The sequence below is a fragment of the Coffea arabica genome, chromosome 1c (genome assembly GCF_036785885.1).
Source record: "Coffea arabica cultivar ET-39 chromosome 1c, Coffea Arabica ET-39 HiFi, whole genome shotgun sequence".
In the NCBI taxonomy this organism is placed as follows: Eukaryota; Viridiplantae; Streptophyta; class Magnoliopsida; order Gentianales; family Rubiaceae; genus Coffea; species Coffea arabica.
In genome coordinates this window covers 6,154,624-6,172,697 of record NC_092310.1, presented here as the reverse complement: position 1 = coordinate 6,172,697, position 18,074 = coordinate 6,154,624, and the positions used below count along the sequence as shown (strand labels likewise).

The following is an 18,074-nucleotide window of genomic DNA, read 5'->3' as shown; positions in this document are numbered from 1 at the left end:
TGTTTATTTTTTCACACAGTTTAAGAAAAAATAGTTAATTTTGTTGGAAAAGTAAATTTAGATTGCTATTTTCCTAAAATACCCTCACATTAAATATGGTACAACTTTATGAGAACTTGAATTGATAATAAAAAATGAATCAACTCTCATTAAATGGGGTAGGTTTATAGTAACAACTACTTACATTGAATAAGGATATTTTAGAAAAATTAAAATACAACTATATTTTTCAATTGGAAAATGAACTATAATTTGGGACAGATGAAAAAGGAATATAGAATTATTAAAGTGGGACGAAAGAAGTATACACTACATGGTATACAATTAAGCTCATGGATTGTGTAAATGACTAATTATTACTCGAGTTCACCTAGACAATTTCCTAGTGAAAGTCTCCACTTTGGCTCGATTTGACTGTTGATTCTTTTCATCTTGCAAAAATTAAAAAAGTACATGCATATTTTAAAATTCCTCCTAAAATTTTACTGGGTTTCCCAACAAACAAAACGACGTAGTACGTTGCTCTTTGTCTCTTTTAGCGGTCCGTAAAACCACGTATTGATAAACCCTCTCCAAAATTTCATCGTCAATTTTCCCTCTTTTGTTCTCCGTTCAAATCAAAATTAATTGGAAAAATCCAAGTAAATTGGCATGAAAATCCATGGCTTGCTATCAAAATTCAACTCATCAATTCTGGAGAGCTCTTCATTACTTCGGTAAGCACTTTTCAGCAACCCAAAGGGCTTACAAAAGCTTCAAATTTTCACCAGCAAAATCTTTTCTCACTTATTCTACATCCCCAGATTTGCAAAAGGTAACTTGCAAGAAAGCCCTTTGCATTTTCCTCATTCTTCTGTTCATTGTATGCATTTTTGTTTAACATTTGTTAACTTAATTGTTGTTGGTTTTTTTTTTTGTGGTTGGTGTAGGATTATAGCAAACTGTCTTGGAGTTTGAGGTATAATTTTTCGGGGATTGCTTCGAGTAGTAGTGGTATTACTAATAGCAGTGGTGATGTTATTAAAGCTGCTGGAAATGTGCAAATGCAAAGGGAAAGTGCTGTTCTGGGTTCTGATCAGAATGAAGATAAGTTGGTGGAAAATGTTGATTCTTCCAAGGGCAGAGTGATGCTTATCGATGGCACGTCAGTTATTTATAGAGCGTATTATCGGCTTCTTGGTATGTGATGTCTCTTTGTTGATTCAAGGCGTTACACTTGATTGTATTTTTAACATTTATATATTGGAATTTTCACTGCAATGTATTTAAAAGTTGACTTCTTGGGTGCAAGAATATTGTATGAGGCTTAGCTGTTTGTTTGTTTCCTTAGCTTAGAGATGGTAGCAAATTTGACTTCTGAAACTATAGCGGTAATCTTGGTAAAGGAAACTTCGACGGTTGTGCTGGCTAACATTTTGTATTGGGGATGGGGTTCTTCTACAACTTTCAAATGTGTCTTGATAATATGGAAGCTTTCAAAGAGTTTTTGAGCCGTATGTTGCTCTTCATTGTGGGTTCTGTTGGTTTTAGTTGCTTGTAATGTGACTGAGGGTACATATTAAAATATGTTGACCTATAAATATGCAACCGGCTAATCCCAATGTTGGTCAACCTATTCCTGTAGTTAGGAAAATATTTTAGTGCTTTGAGCTAAAAACTGTCATTTATGGTGTGCAGTTGATTTATGTTTTGAGAGTGTATTTGAGGTCATCAAAATTTAGTCTAAACATGGTTGAATTTCATTCCTCCAACTTGACACCTTTTTAGCTAGTATCTGAATTAGATTACTGTCTACTAATCTCAAAAGTCAATTTTCTGCTTCTGAATAGCTAAACTACATCATGGTCATCTTTCCCATGCTGATGGTAATGGAGATTGGGTCTTGACTATTTTTACGGCTCTGTCTCTTGTAAGTTAAATTTAGTTTGGTATCTGCTGAATTTTCTACTTTTTGATATCAGTCTTATTGTATTAAGTTATGTGGGACAAAATAGATTTAAAACAGCATCCTTTTCCTGAGAGCTATTTGATTCTTTAGCTTCTATGAGATGCATAACCAAGAAAGAGATTCATGATGAAATTAAACAATGAAGTATTAAGAAATTAGGTTTTTCCATATTTTGTGCCTTTTACAGTTCTATTGATTACTGATTAGACTTTTGTTGCAGATAATTGATGTACTGGAGTTCGTTCCTTCACATGTAGCGGTATATGTCTTCGTCCTCTGTATTCTTGCTTGTCATGAGATTATTTTTATCTGTATATATGATAAATCATCTGGCATCTTCATTTTCCTTATTTTTTTCCTTTTTTTTAATCCTAAAATTTAGAGCTCAAGAATTTGTAAATCATTTTTAGCTCACCAATTGCACGAGCTTAAGGAACTTCCCTGTTTTCATAAGGACCACCAAAAGTAATCTTGTAAGCTGTTGTCTATCATTGTACTACTCCAGTAGATTGGCAGGGTTGGATCACAGTGTTTTTAGGTCAGGTTATATGGACTTTTCAGATGGAACACAAATTTATGCCGTCATAGTTTAAAGGAGAATGGAATATGCCATCATTTTTGTATACTGGAGAATAATTAGCTTTTGTGATATAAACTTTGAAGTTTGTGATTCAAAAATTAACTAGCAATTGCTGAACCTTTTGAGAAAGAGTAATCACAAAATTATGTCAATGGGATACTTTGATGTTTGAGGTGTATATCATTACGTCTAGGCCATAGTGTATATAATTATGTCTAGGCCATAGTGGATGCAGGAGCACTTTGATTGTTTTGACAAAAGTTTGTGGCTTGCCCATGAACAATTGATTTGGCGTTTTTCTGCACTTCTATTAATCTAGCATACTTATCTTGTTAATAAACTATGTCACACATTGGTTTCCCGGGGGTTCGAGGACCAGTTGGATTCCTTTTACTTCACATATCTCATGGATATAGCTTATAGGTTGTAAATATTTCTGAAGTGAATTAGAAAATTATTTTCCCTGAACTCTGCTTAAACCTGAAGCAATCATCCAAGGAAGTACCATTTATGCAAAGTAGGGCATACTCTATTGAAGAATCTCCAGTGCAGTATTCTATTTTCATGAGGAGCCATCTACTATTTGGCTTGGCCCAAATCATCTCTTGTGCAAAATGTGCCATGCTTCTTTGAAAATTTGCAATATTTTTATATTGTTTTCTCAATGGAGTCAATGTGTTTGTTGGATGTTATCTGAGAAAATGACGACCTTTCTACGTGGCTATCACAGTGAGGTATAATCGGCATTGTGTCTGAAGCATTTTTTAGAGTTTGTGGTTGAAGTTTCCTTTGATTACACTATGGGAGTGTAAATCCAATTGGAAGTTATTGTGAACTAATCTGGGATAGCTTTTCACAATTCAGTGTTATGTTTAAGGACAAATTGCACCCCAAATAGAGAGGAGACCAATTTTTTGTGCCTGACTTGGGCTATTATCAACTTTATGTGTCCTGCCATTGTTGAGGTCTTATTGTTTGTTTTATCTGTTTTATATAAATGCTAGGATGTTCATGTGCAATGCTCTAAATTCTCTTGCTTTGTCTTCTGCAGGTGGTTTTCGACCATGATGGTGAGGAGCATTCTATTGCTGCAATTCGATCCGTTGGTTCTCTTCACCAACTCTATCTCTTGCTTATATAATTGTGGCTCTGCACATTATGTGCACAACCCACCACCCACCACCCAGCTCCTTCCCCTCGTCCAGCTCAACCAGCAGCAAAGAGTGAAACAAAGCTTGAAAATTTGAGCATGAATTTTTTGCTTGTTGACTAATTTTCTCATGCTAGCTATCTTGTGCTTAAATGAACATCAATGAAAGCAATTACGCTGTGCATTGTCAAGTTTTATGATGTTACAATAGATATTAGACCATTTGGGTCCATCGTATGAGGGTGCTGCAACAAATGCTGAAGTCTTATTTACTTATTTATTGTTTCATGTTGTTGACATCAGTGATGCAGTTTATTGGATGTGGAATCTTTACAGTAAAGAAATAGGAACCTTTTGTAGAATTTTGTTTGGATCTTTTGACCCAAGGGATAGTATTGTTTCTCAAATTCGAAATCTAGTCCAGTTATTTTGGGATGTTCTGGAGAGCTTTTTCTACCTTATAGATCCATGCTTCTTCTGCTTCTCTATAGGTGACTTTGGTAATTCTTAAATCATTTAGTGAAACTTCTATGCTCTTGAAATTCTTGGTGGTTGCTGGTTGCAAGGGAATGTCAATAGAAATTATCTTCTTTTCTTTTGAATTTAAGTTGATAGAGAAGCAATAAGTTTGTGTCTGTGGAGAGAGAGAGAGAGATCTATTGATTAATTTTCTTCATCTTAGATTTCTCTCAATAATTTAATCATAGAGCATCAGAAAGATTGCAAGTTTCTCCAGTTTATAATCCTGTCCCTCCTGTATTTATTTTGATTGGATTGGAATTTGTTGATCTAACTAAAGTGATGATCAATCTAGATAGACGCTTCAGTAATGTCAAAAAATCTGATTTCCCAGAATGCTCTTCTTGTTTTCATCTTTCATTTTTATTTATCTGATGTTCTTTCCATATTTCTTTGAAGAAGTTGAAACGGAACTAAATGAATACTTCAATCAGCCTATCTTGTGCCAACTTTTTATGTCATTCTTTTTATCCTTCTACTAAGTCTTCTCATATTGGGTTATTGTGTGTTTAACTGGTATAAGCATTTGCATGAAATGGCTTGTTTAACAGTCAAAAAAATTGTTCTTCCGACCCTAACTACGTTAATGTTGTTTGAACATTTTATAGGAAGTTCTAGACCCATAGACTTGTTCTGATATGAACTAAACAAATAATGAAGCTTGTCTGTAAAAGAGTGTCATACCTCCGCAGAAGATATTGGGCTCAGATTGCATGGACTTTATGACTTTTGCGACTCTGATTTTGACAATATTGAGCACATATTGCTTTGATTTTGAGTTTTATGTTTCTTTATTCATATGGCTTTGTTCTATGGTATTTCAGCTTGTCAAGGAACTTATAAATCTTGGCATGGTTATACAGTGAGGGGTTTCTGTTAGGAGATATAGTTATGATAAGTTAAGATTTTCTGTTACAGGAGTTCCATTTGGTCATACGTCTGTTTCATCCCAACAAAATTTTGTTTCAAAAGGTATGTTGTTCTTTTGGTTTTTTAAATTTTGAACCTGTTTTCTGTTCATAATTTGAAAGAGATAAGAGATATGTAAAAGTCAGTCAGTTTTACCAATACTGATCTTAAAGATGTGTAAGAATGCAAAAGTGATGCAGAGTCTAAATTGAAACTTGTATTGTATGTAGAAAATCTGTCTTATCTTCAGTTGTGCGATATGATTTCCTTGGGGTGCATATGAATTTACGATGATGCTTTATACCTATTGTAACTAGACGCAATTGTAGGTTGACAAATTTGGTGAATGGTCATTTGTATTGAAGAAAGTCCTGTAAATAAATTCTTTTTCTAAAATCACATTATGAAGGGATTTTCTTTTTGATGGTTCTATGGTGCATTGTCCAACTATATGCCAGCTACCCGATATTTGATGGATTCAATCATGCATCAATCATGAACTATTGATCATTTTGTGGTTTGGTAATGCTATGCTGCTCTATGCATGGGAATTGCTTGTTCACTATTGAAACTTTCTAACAGAAGGGTTTAAGTCTTTTGTTTGGGAAACAGGTTGTATACTTCCCTGGCTGTTCTATCTGTATGACACTAGGTGAGGTATTGGGTGGTCTATTGGTAGTTTGTAGTTTGTTTAATTTTCTTTTTATGCAATTGGTATTGGAAGTGAGGATTTTTGCTGGGATATGTATTTGGGATGGGACAGGTCATATAATTTCCCTTTACATTTTGACCTATAAGTCACTCGATTCTGTGATTAAGTACCTAGTAAAGGTTTGTGTCGAAGTCTGTCATGCAACGAGGTGATCCTAATGGCTTCAGGTAGGCCCTGAAAACTTGAAAATAAAAATCTTGTTTATGATTTAGATAAAGCTTTACAAAAGTCATTTTGAACTGTTGCATACAAATGTCATAGTTATACACATACTTGTCTTCTAACAAAACCTGCAATTAACGACGTTTCTTGTTCAGGAATATTGATGCCTCAAGATAGAGAATACAGTAAAGAAAGAAGCTAGAAATCTTTGAAAGATCAGATGGCCATAGGGCAGGGCAATCTAATCACACTTTTGAACCAATGGCTATCAAGTCACGCATCTGAACCGATATGCTAGATCCAAATATCTTATCTTCCAGTAAATGGAATTTTAACTTCTGCCTTCAAACTAGAAACTAGGAACGCTGATCAGAATTTTTCCTCTGTCTTCCACATTTTGTGCACATTCCTTTGGCAAGAAAACCATTAATTGAAAGCACTGCTCATCCATAAGAGAATTCTAGAATTCACCCTATCAAATTTATGATTGAATTTTTACTTTGCTTTCTTTAACTTCATAGCAAAGCTTCAGATTTGGTGGAGTTCAGGATGAATAACCACCCGGTGTTTTGATATATAGATAATCCTTTGGCTCTGATATGCTATTGATGTAGTGTCAATGAAGAGATTGGTGATATAAAATACATGTGAGACTTCCTAATTCTAGAATTTCTCTTAAACAAGATACTGATGATGGATCCATTTGGATTTGATAAGAATGATATTTTTCAAGATTGGACAGGTATGAGAGTGCTAAAATTTAGAATTTCTTCAGAAACATGATGATACAATATGGCAGACTGATTGAATTAGGAAAGAGGAGTGGAGAGAATTTTACATCCTAGAATGGGTACAACCTTTTTTTTCATTCCATTCAACCTAGAAGGATGAATACGCTTTACCTCTTTTAATTGATTGGGCCTTGTGGGTGAAAAAAAATAGGCTATGGAGTTTTTCTAATTAGGCTTGGAAATATGGCATGATTATGCTTCACAAGTTACAATGGATTCAAGACAAGTAAATTTCTTTTGACCAAAAGCTTTACTAACGTGATGCATTCTTAGCCTTAGATGCCTGAGAGGTAACATGCTGCGGGATCATTAGGATACTATGCTTAAACAGTACAAGTTATACCGTGATACCTCAAAGTTTTTGAGTCTCAATGAAATCTCAATCACCCAAGTGGAGAATACACTGAAAGTAGTGAGCCCCCCAAGCAACTTTATCAGGCCTATCTGTCTGTTGGAAAATATCAGAAGTAGTGAATTCAAACTTCAGCTGGCTGGATTTCTCCTACCAGTAGATTCCACCTTTTTTGAACCATGGGATTAAAGTCTTCCAAGAGTAATTTTACGAGACGTTGCAGCTGTCATTTCTTTTGATGCCACCATTTAATGCTGATTGAGATGAGCTCAATCCACTTTATATTAACTTGATGATGTGGTGTTACTGTTCTTTCTTGTTTTCACCTTTTCCTTTGTGTTTAAACAACTTTAGTTTGGTTGGGTCAGTTGGATTGCTATGAGATAAACCATCAGGTGTATGTACTGTGGCCTCAGCTGTAATATAATTTTTTTTGATGCTTATTATTTCCTTTGGTACCTTGTGTTGTCTTTTCATGTTATCATTGTGATTGATGTATGTGATTGAAGTTATTTTGTTCCCTTAGCAAGTTCATCAAAAAATTGTTTGCTTAAATCTTGTGTAGGCCTTAACTTTCGTCACACCCTTTATCCGTTGTACAAAAGCCATCGTCCTCCTACACCTGATACCATTGTTCAGGGACTTCAATATCTGAAAGCATCCATCAAGGCTATGTCTGTTAAAGTGATTGAGGTGAGAGCAAACATAGTGTAGGTTTAACCTGACTTTTATTTGATTTATATTGTTGACTTTCCAGTTTAATACAGGTTCCAGGGGTTGAGGCTGATGATGTAATTGGGACCCTGGCTTTGAGGAGTGTTGATGCTGGATTCAAGGTAGTTATTTTAACTTTGCAAAATCTATGAGATGATATTCTTGGTAAAATACCAAGATCTTAGGTGCTAAGCTTTTCAATTGACTTAACCTTGTTTTCTGTTCGATATTTAGAAGTATGAAGTTGGTATAAGTTTAAGCCATGCATATATTTTTTCAAAAGTAAGGCTCTTGTTGATTTTTTCAGAAGATATACAAGATTGAAAGGGATTTTTTTTCCGTGTAGAATTACTTCTAGAAGCACGGTAGAGATGGATGGAATACTTTTCTTAATAGGGAAAATTTCAGAATCTCCTTAGCTAAAGAAAAGATGTTATGTTATGCATCTCTGTTTTTCCTTTAGGCTATTGAAGGAAAGATCATTTGTTTCGGTTTTAATATGCATAAAAGGATTATTTTACCAGTATTGTAACTTTAACGGAGTGCTTTAAACAAACTTCATTGGTTGATGGTGCTTGTGGTTACTTTGGTCCTAATTCAGTTCTTCCCTTGTCGTGCATTTATTGCAGGTGCGAGTAGTCTCCCCAGACAAAGATTTTTTTCAAATCCTATCTCCTTCGTTGCGCCTTTTGCGGATTGCTCCTCGTGGATTTGAGTGAGTATATTATCTTCATTTTTGTTGATTTGGTCTATGAGTTGGACAACTTTTGTGACGTCTAAATTATACTTTTTATGTATGGATTCTTTTACAATCTTATATTTTTGCTGTACTGAATGAACTTCTATTTGAAATTGGACTCACATCTTTAGATCTTATTTCATCAAATTGATTGTTGATAGTTCATTGAAGATATCAATATAAACAGCTGATCAGCTTGAGATAGCTAGGGCCTAAACCGTATGTACCCAATGCATAGTCAAACTAAGCTTGAGACCGAGAATTGTAGTTCCAAGAAGAGGCACACAACCAGCTTCTCATGGGAAGTGAGAGATTATAAAGACGGTGTTCGAGCCTTCAATGGCAATTGGTTATGTTTAATTGCAGAGAATTTTCATATACTGTTCTTACTTTGGCTCTCTGTGTCATACCGCCTAGTGTGGGAAATTTTACTTTGGGTACAAACCTACTGTATGTACCCAATGCATATTAAATTAGGCTTGAGACTGAAAATTGATGTAGTTCCAAGAATAGGCACACAAATAGTTTTTTGTGGAGCTTGAGAGATTATATAGGTTGTGTTCAAGCTTACAATGGCAATCTCGGTTATATGTAATTGCAAACAACTTTCATCTACTGTTCTTACTTGGCCTCTCTGAGACGTGCGCCGCCCTGATGTGGGAAATCTTGCTGAAAGTTGGAAGAAACTGGTCTATATTTAATTTGTGGTGGGTCTGGTGACCCATAATTTAGGTTGTATTTCACATACCCCCCAGTCCCACACCCAAGTTGTTTTTTGGATCCCTCTCCCTTAACTGTGATAGCTGATGCATGTTTGACCACTTTAATCATTTTTGTCCTTTCCTTTTTGGGAGATTGTCCATGCCTATGAACCCTTATCAGTGCCCAACTGTCTTAACAAAGAAAGCCTTCCCAAATCCTTCTTCCGTCCTTGAACAACCTTTCTATTCCATCTTTTACTCGTGCTAGATGGATTGAGTCAAAACACAAGGGTGAACTTTAACAGTTTTATTTTTCATTGGTATTTGCTAACGATACACTCTCTCCTTAATGGAGTGGTGGCCAACTAGCAACTGCACCAATTGTTCTGGTGCCTATAGCTGAGATGGGCAATGGTAGGCATGGTCATTGTTTCAACTTTTAATGGTGGAGAGGGTGGTGGTGATGATGACCGTTAGTGACTGTGACTGTTACGTGGTTGTGGCAGCAGTAGCAACAGCGCAATGCAGGTGGTGGTTGCCACCAACAGCTGCAAGGTCAGCAATGATCATGTTGTTTGGTGGCAGCATAGTTGTAGTAATTGAAGGAACCAAACTGGAAATAAAGGAGAAAACATGGGAAAAAGAAATAAAGAATAAGTATACAGATAGGAAGATATGTCTTTACCTACATTGTATGAACAAGTCACTTAAGGTGTATATAGTTGCAAACACCAAACTGATTACTGTGGGTGAATTTTGACCCTGATCGCCTGCCCCCACCCCCCCCCCCCCCAAAAAAAAACCCCCATCTTTAATATTCAGTTGTTCAATCCAAAATTTATTCTTTTTTCTCATTTTCCTAGTTAGAGCTTTTGACTTTCTGATGCTGCTACTTAGGATGGTTTCATATGGCATGGATGATTTTGCTGAACAATATGGATCGCTGACGCCTTCTCAGTTTGTTGATGTTGTTGCCCTTGTTGGTGATAAGTCTGACAACATACCAGGTTCCATCTTTCACTAGAAAAATGCTTGCCCTGCTCACTTAAAGCTGAAAAGGAAGAAAAAGAAAAAGTCTTTATATGTGAAGAGTTAATCAAAAGCTGTCCTGTATTTTAGTATTCTAGAGTTATGCATTTCAGATTTACGTATTATCATGTTAATAAAACAGCCAAAAACCACTATGTTGTTTGTGCTTTGATTTTACCTTTTCATGTAATCGAAAACTAGAGGTGTCATATATGAGATATTTGAGATATAATATTTTCAAAAAAATTATTCCTTTCAGAGTTTGCCTCCATCTGTTTTATGGCAATTGGATGCAAAAAAAAAAATAGCTGCTGATCTATAGTCTTGTACATGCTTTAATTCTTGTTAAAATTTTTGTTGATCTCTAAATATTTTGTTCTTTGGATTTCAGATTCTTTTCATTATTTCATTTTGGATGTATACGTACTTGTGGATTTGAACATATTTGAACTTCTGGGTTCTTTGACTGGAGTTCAACGTACAATGCTCAGCACATAACATAATTAGGGCAGCACAATATTTTGAACTTCTGGGTTCTTTGACTGGAGTTCAACGTACAATTCTCAGCACATAACATAATTAGGGCAGCACAACATTTTAAACCTGTCCTATAACTAGTCCATCAGTGTGGCAACTAGGTACAAGTCTATGGGATGTTTGAAGGTCTTATTTTATAATGATACATCCTTGTTCATTTACCTCTTCTTCCCGGTAAGTAGATAGATGGCTTTTACCTCTAAAAGCCTTTATGTAGCTTGTTTTGAGATTTAATGTACGACATGAATATTAAGCATGCTCAATGAGTCTATACAAGCTAGTTTTGATAAACATAGATGGAACTCCTAACTTCTTCTTGTGAATACTTAACAAAAAACGTAACTTGCTAAAATATCCTGAAAGTTAACTGCTAGCTTCTTGACAAAGGCATTTTTCTGTGAATGAAAATCATATTTTGCTTTCACAATCTTTACCACCTCACCTTTGGCTTCTAGTGCTTTAATAAGTGTTTACACTAATTTTTCTAAGTAATCTTTTTCTCCTCTCTTTCTTCCTATTTTTGATTTTACATTTGCGAATTTGCTGAAAATTCATGTGAACCTGTTTCTTTGAAGTCAGTGTCATATACTTCATACTTTCAAACAACCACATGTTATGGTTAGTTAACTTGATCTTAGATTTAGGGGCTGCATGACGAGTTGTCTGATTTCTAGCTTGTGCATTATCTTTAGATTCTTCATAGTCAATAATTTGATAGTTGCTCCTAGTCAATCAAAATGCTGCTTATGAAATTGATCATTGATTACTTAAACTGTCAAATGCAGGAGTGGATGGGATTGGAGATGTTCGTGCCGTGCAATTAATAACAAAATTTGGTATGTTATTGCTAGATTACAGTTTTCTTGGGCAAACACGTAGAGCCTGTTTTCTTGGGCAAACACGTAGAGCCTGTGATACCTTTTCCTCTTTAGAAATTTCTCTCCCGGAGCAACTTCAACATTGCAGGCTGAGATCTACCTCAAGATTCTTCCCCTTGACAGGGACTGTAACAGGAAAGAAAAAATATCAAAATTAAATCTGATACTGTCACCAATGCCTGCATACCTCTTATGAATGAGAAATTTAAATATTTAATGGTAACTAAATCATACAAATGCAAAGATGTAGTAGATTGGCTGCGAATTGATGTCAATTAGGCATCAAGTTGAGTGTGAGATTTTTCTATGGCTGCTTTTATATGGATGTTTTGGTCAATAATCGTCTGGGTGTCTCCGTCAAGTTGCATCAAGACATTGTATTCATTGATTCTGGTTTCATTAGTTTCTTGTTATCCAAATATAACAAGGGAATGTTCTTAAAACACAATATGTATTTTCAGATTAATTAAAAGACTCTACCTTCCAACTACCCCTATGTATATACCTACTTATGAAAGCTTTGACATTTCTTTCATAACCATCTATTTCCTGATTAAGTTTGACATCTTATTTCTCTGACTGCTGTTGTTTGAAATAAAGGATTTTTCACTTAGTTGCTTGTCAAAACTGCTTTTTAAACCTTGATAAAAAGAAAAACCTTTGTTCCTTGAGAAACCTCTCAAGTTAATTGCCATGTGTAATTTGTTTGCAAACAAACTGTGCTGTTGGATAGGGATGTAAAATCTTGATCTTTTTCCTTTTATCGTAGGTACATTGGAGAACTTGTTGGAATGTGTTGAGCAAGTCAGTGAGGAGAGAATCAGGCAGGTATGGAATCTTTGTTTATTGCATAGATCATCAATGCCATATTAATGGTTCTGATGTTGTCTGTGGGTTTCTGAGGGTGTTGCTAGTAAAAAGTCTTGATTCTTCTATTACTGTTCTACGTTGGTACTTTTCTGATAGCTGGATTATGTAGTTCTGCTCCAGAGTTATACAGTAATTGACAAATTTGTTTGAAATTAATTTTATCTGCTTTCAGGCCTTGATAATGAACACTGAACAAGCTATCCTAAGCAAGAATCTGGCAAGTCATCTGCTGCTCTCAGAATTTTCTTTTGTTCCCCTTTTTCCATAGCTAAAAATGATGTGTTTGTACAGGCAATGCTACGTTGTGACCTGCCATCGTATATGGTTCCTTTTGCAACAAATGACCTCTTGTTTAAGAGGCCAGAGGTAGGGGCAACTATCACCTGCTTAGAATTATTTTGTTTTTGGATTCCAATAAACATGAACTTGATTTTGATGACATTGTATGTTTCCTTAATACTTGAGGGCTCCTGCAGTATGTCTGTTTCCATATAATATTTCAACTGCTTATCTAGTAAGAGCTCTGGTGTTAAAGTTGTGTATTGTGTCCTTTTCCTGCCACTGATTTTTTTTAGATTTACTATTTAACCAGAGTAAAAGGTCAAATGCTATGCTTTGTTCAACTTTGCAATCCTGGTGTTAATTATTGAATTTGAGACCATAATAATCTAATAGCAATACTTTTAACTTCGAAATCTATCTGCTAATCCCTTGCAAACTTTTAATTGTATTTTGAACTTGAATGGCGGTATAAAAGAGAGAAGGGAACTAACAATGGGGTATTTGAAGACGAGAGGAAAACAAAAGATGAACCCATCTCATATTGTAGCATTGCAAGCTGGCACATTACAGAGTATGCCAAATATGATATGTTCGCTACTCGAAGCAAGTCAGATGTACTTTTTACTGAAAGAAAAATGCCTCCACGTTTTATTTGAATGTGATTCTTTCACTTGTTGCTCCTCAGTTGACCATAATCACAGCAATCTTCTCTGAAATTTTTGAAATTGCATTTATGGTCCTTCTGGTTGTTGACACATAGTGGCTCTTATAAACTCACCTATATTTTTGACTTATGGTGTCCTCTATATTATTGTATTTAGAAGGATATTGCTGAATATAAAAGAAATACCTGAGAGGGTACCAATATCATTTGAAGAAACTCGTGATGGAATTTGATGGAATTTCTTAGATCATCAGAACATATTTTGTCCAGGAAAAAGAAATCAGTTGCCTTTAGATGAAACTTAAGATGGCCATCTTCTCTTGACCATGAAGATATAGGATCCGTTAGCCTTCTCAACAATATTTAAGAGAAGATAGAGTGCCATAAATGACAGTATGGGGAAAATGCTTTTATTAACTTCACATCAAAGCTGATGCTGAGGAGTGCTATGTGATATCGATACATGTTACTGTGGCGTGGACATGAATTATACATCTTGCATCAAGTTGCTGATCTCATATTGTCCTGTTTTGATTTCTAAATCTTTGGCATTGTTATTTTCTCATTCTCTAGTCACCATGCGGAACTAATTGATAATGAAAGTTCTGCTGCATTATTCTGTTCTTTATGCTATACGTGTTATATATCTAAAAGAATTCTTTATGCAGTTAAGGACCAACTTAGGGTTCCTTGCTCATGCTTTGATTTTCGGGTATTTTTGCACATATCTGCTGAGGAATGGAGTACAGGTTCTTATGTGATCTAAAAGAAATGTGTTTTTGCAAAAGCCTAAGACATCTAAGGTCTTTGGTGCAGGATGATGGGGAGAAATTCACAAGTCTCTTGACGGCAATAAGTGCTTATGCAGAAGGATCCTCAGCAGATTCTATCATCAGAAGAATGATTTATTTGTGGAAGAAGCTTGAAAAGAAGCAATCGAGATGAGTCTTTATTTATCACTCTTAACTGTTCTTATTTGCTAATGGAAGATGCCTTTTGTGTACATCCCTTTGTACAGAGTAAATTGTTGCTCACCCTGGATCATAGCTTGCTTGTATCTCGGGTATAGGACATGACTCGACTTAAATTGCTTATCAATTTATTTCTTTGGTCATGTGTATCTTAGAACTCTCCTCACAGCATTCTCTTTGCTTTTGCAGGTTCCGGGCTAAACAAGCTTTCAATCAATCACATATATGGGAAACTTTACAAGTGATCTGACTGAGCGAGGATGGTAACATAAAAACATGGACAGCGGAAGAAAATATGGCACCTGATGTGGTCATTTAAAATACATTTTCGGGTCAAGCAAACATTTTTTAGTCGAATGTATGGAGCGGTTGAAACTTGCTTCTTGTGCCTTGTAGTATATGCTGTGTATGCTAACGTTTTGATCTGCTAGTTTGAATGATAGAAAAGAAGAAAAAAAGTGGATTAGTATTTGAGAAGCAAATGACTTGATTTTGTCAAGTTGTTTTGCATTCTGCGTCTATCCTTGTATTCGCGTGGGAATTCCAGATCTTTTACACTCAACAGCTGACCAAGTGAATCCCGTGGTAGAATATTATCTGCAGGTGCATGTGTCTAGCTTTTATCAGCAAATTTTCCTATCGAAAATGGATAAAAGGTGAAAAACCCATTAACCGAAGAATCAAAGAGAACTAACAATATTAAAGACTTTTCTATTAACAGATCAAAATCTTACAATAGTTGCAGCTCTCTAGAAAGATGAACAGCTAGTTTGCGAGTTTAGGATAGAAAAGAAAAGATCTGAAAGCTTAAGTTATGAAAGAAAAGAAATGAAGAGAAAAGACAAGATTGAGTTAAGTTTTGATGTTATTTGAGAGTTTATAAAAGAAATGGAGGAAGAACTAAAAATAGTTTTTCCCTCCACCTAGTGGAGTTACAAAAATGCTCTCCCCCGAACCTCCATCTCTACCTCCTCTGATTGAGGAGGACTCCAGTGAAATCACAACCTCTTCCGTGTTGATAGCCATCTCATGTCATCAACCGTTACTAGTTTCACACCATAACCCTTCCTTAGAAAACCTAGTTCAAGAGGTAGGAACCGTTACTAATGATAAACCCTCTTTGAAGCCTCTTTTGAAAAACTAGGGGAGCCCTTTGTGAGCAAGCCAAATACATAACCTCCCCCAAAGCTCCCAACCAATCTTTAATTTGGGACAGCATATCCTTGTCTTGGAAAATGCATCAACAGAAATTTTAGAGCGAAGTTTGAAACTTGATGAGCCGGGAAGGACGAGTGCAAAATAAAAACTCATCTTTTTGATGAGGTCAAGATTTGCATAAGGGGAAAATCGAGCCACTCCTATTGTAGAAGCTAGGGTTCAAGTTCTTGGACCAGAAAGTCAGGGAGTTATGGAAGCCTCAAGGGAACTTAGACATCTTGGACCTTGGAGTAGACTATTTCGTCGCAAAGTTCTCAGAGCAAAAGGATTATTAGATAAGGGTGATGTTGAACCAAATAGCTCGACTCGAGTTCGCAAGCTACTCGGTTAACAGCTCAATTCGAGGTTGTTTTGATTGAGCTTGAGCTCGAGCTCCAATATGTTGTACTCAAAGGCTCGATGAGTCTAATCGAGCTTTTTATAATATAAATATTTTTTAATTTTTTAATATTTATTATTGTGAATTGTCAATAATATCCTTTATTTAAAATTATATGTAAAATATTAATTTTTATTACACGAGCTTGATTAGACTCGAATAGGCTCGATTAAACTTGATTACACTCGAATAGGTTTGATTGAGTTTGATTTGACTCAATTAGATTTAATTAAATTCGAGCTCGAGGAAGGTAAACTAAAGTCGAGCTCGACTTCTAAAAACTCGACAAGCTCGAGCTCAATTATTTTATCTCGAGTTGAGCTCGAGTGCACCCTTATTGTTAGAAGGTGATCTTTGAAGGACCATGGTTCATTAATAGCCATTTTCTTACAATAAGAACATGGCAACCTAACTTCATGCCACAGCTTTTGGGGTTGTCAGTGGAATACTATGATCGAGAAGTTCTCCAAAAGATTGGAGCAGCCCTGGGTCTTCTACTCAAAATTGACTCACAAATTGTCACCATGATCAGAGGGCGATTCTCAAGGATGTGTGTATTCAGATAGATATCATTCTACCATTAGTCCACTCCTAAGATATAGATGATCACATGCAACCAGCCCAGTACAAAAGGGCTGAACTTTGTTTCAAATGTGGCAGAGTGGGAAGGATTGAGAAAGATTGTTTACATTGCATTTAGGATATGGAAGGGCAAAATCAAGCCAGGTATTACCCCAAGCCAGACAACAATTTGCAGAATCTCCTGCAAGGTCGTCTTGGCAATTATTGGCCTTGGATGAAAGTGATGAAGAACCCAAAGTCCAAACAAGTTAGTAGAATGGGCCCAAATTCAAATTTGAATTGGCAATGAAACTTGGGCCAATTCCCTATAGTAAGTCAACTTTAGGGAATAGGATCTTTGAAAGACAATGACCTAACAAGAAGTGGTTCCGTAAGTCAAAGGCTAGCACCCCCCTGATGGAGGAATCTGATACACTGCAAAAATCTTTCTCCCCTAGAGCTAAACTTACAAACCCTTTCATTTTGCTCAAAAATGAGAGGTCACAAAAAGGGGAAGAATTGGAAGAAGCAAACCTAGGAAAGCCAACTATGGATGGTGTGATCACCAAAAGACACTCCCATTTCCATAATAGAGTGTACAAGAGGCCGAGAAATGGAGGATGGAAATCTCACTAATAGAAATCAGAAGGAAAAGGGATTAGATCAAAAAACTTTTGGAAGGGCTACTCTGCTAAGGATGCTTCATCAGAGAAGAACTCTCAGAGGCCATTATGCGCCAAAGCACATGCCCAAATCCTCTAAAGGAAAGGCCTTACCACATGGAGCAAAGAAGGATAATGATGAACCGCACCATCAACAATTGGATCCAGGAAGCAGAGCAAAATCACCAAGAGCAGAATGGAGAATTGGTAGACTCCCACTATGTTTACATATTGTAGTACCTTTGGGAAATGCTACTCCAAGGAGGCCCCAACTCCCCCAGCAGAGCCCACTAAAGTAACATATTAGGGATGCTTAATTTGTGGGCGACATGCACTCGCCTGGACATCTCATATACCTAGACCTCTTCAATAGAAATGGCAAAATCAAAGAGTTGGAGGCACACAACAAACATGGAACTAGAGAACATAAGACTAGTACAAGACCAGCACTGGAGGACTGGTTGTCAACAGTTGGAGAAGAGAAAGGGATAGTTTTCTACAACCAGACACCAAATTGGGATTAGAAAGTCGCCTAAGAAGAAGATAGAAAGGAGAGTATCTGTCGTCTTTCCCTTTACATTGGGCATAGACTGGCTCAAAGAGGCTGGAACTTTCATTTTCCCAGGGTCAGAGGTAGTAGGAGCAGAAGTAAGCACCAGAATGGACAGAAAGGGAGAGAGTCCCCACATGGACTTTATTATGAGAATTTGGCCACTGATAGGGAACCAAAGTGTGAGGACCCGAAA

The 18,074-nt window shown here is 36.2% G+C and overlaps 1 protein-coding gene across 3 annotated transcripts; it reads left to right on the top strand.

Moving 5' to 3' along the window:
• The first annotated feature begins 527 nt into the window (after positions 1-527).
• On the top strand, positions 528-15,070 carry LOC113709290 (uncharacterized). 3 transcript variants are annotated; one of them, XM_027232056.2, is made up of 16 exons: positions 529-814; positions 930-1,179; positions 1,830-1,909; positions 2,169-2,207; positions 3,580-3,598; positions 5,116-5,169; positions 7,689-7,816; positions 7,891-7,959; positions 8,467-8,552; positions 10,175-10,284; positions 11,629-11,679; positions 12,491-12,549; positions 12,764-12,808; positions 12,883-12,957; positions 14,354-14,600; positions 14,698-15,070. In XM_027232056.2, exons 1-15 carry the CDS (start codon positions 662-664, stop codon positions 14,480-14,482), a joined length of 1,347 nt encoding a protein of 448 aa, XP_027087857.1. In that variant the 5' UTR covers positions 529-661; the 3' UTR covers positions 14,483-14,600; positions 14,698-15,070. The 3 variants fall into 3 exon arrangements, with proteins under 3 accessions (XP_027087925.1, XP_027087857.1, XP_071909182.1); XM_027232124.2 differs by lacking the exon at positions 5,116-5,169 and having other exon boundaries at positions 528-814; XM_072053081.1 differs by lacking the exons at positions 529-814; positions 1,830-1,909 and having other exon boundaries at positions 997-1,179.
• Positions 15,071-18,074: the final 3,004 nt, after the last annotated feature.

Excerpts from the sequence above, each read along its gene's own strand:
- LOC113709290 (XM_027232056.2), top strand. The coding sequence starts at position 662 with ATGGCTTGCTATCAAAATTCAACTCATCAATTCTGGAGAGCTCTTCAT. Across the intron at positions 10,285-11,628 it reads TAAGTCTGACAACATACCAG|GAGTGGATGGGATTGGAGAT; the intron begins GTTCCATCTTTC and ends TGTCAAATGCAG. Across the intron at positions 12,809-12,882 it reads CTATCCTAAGCAAGAATCTG|GCAATGCTACGTTGTGACCT; the intron begins GCAAGTCATCTG and ends GTGTTTGTACAG.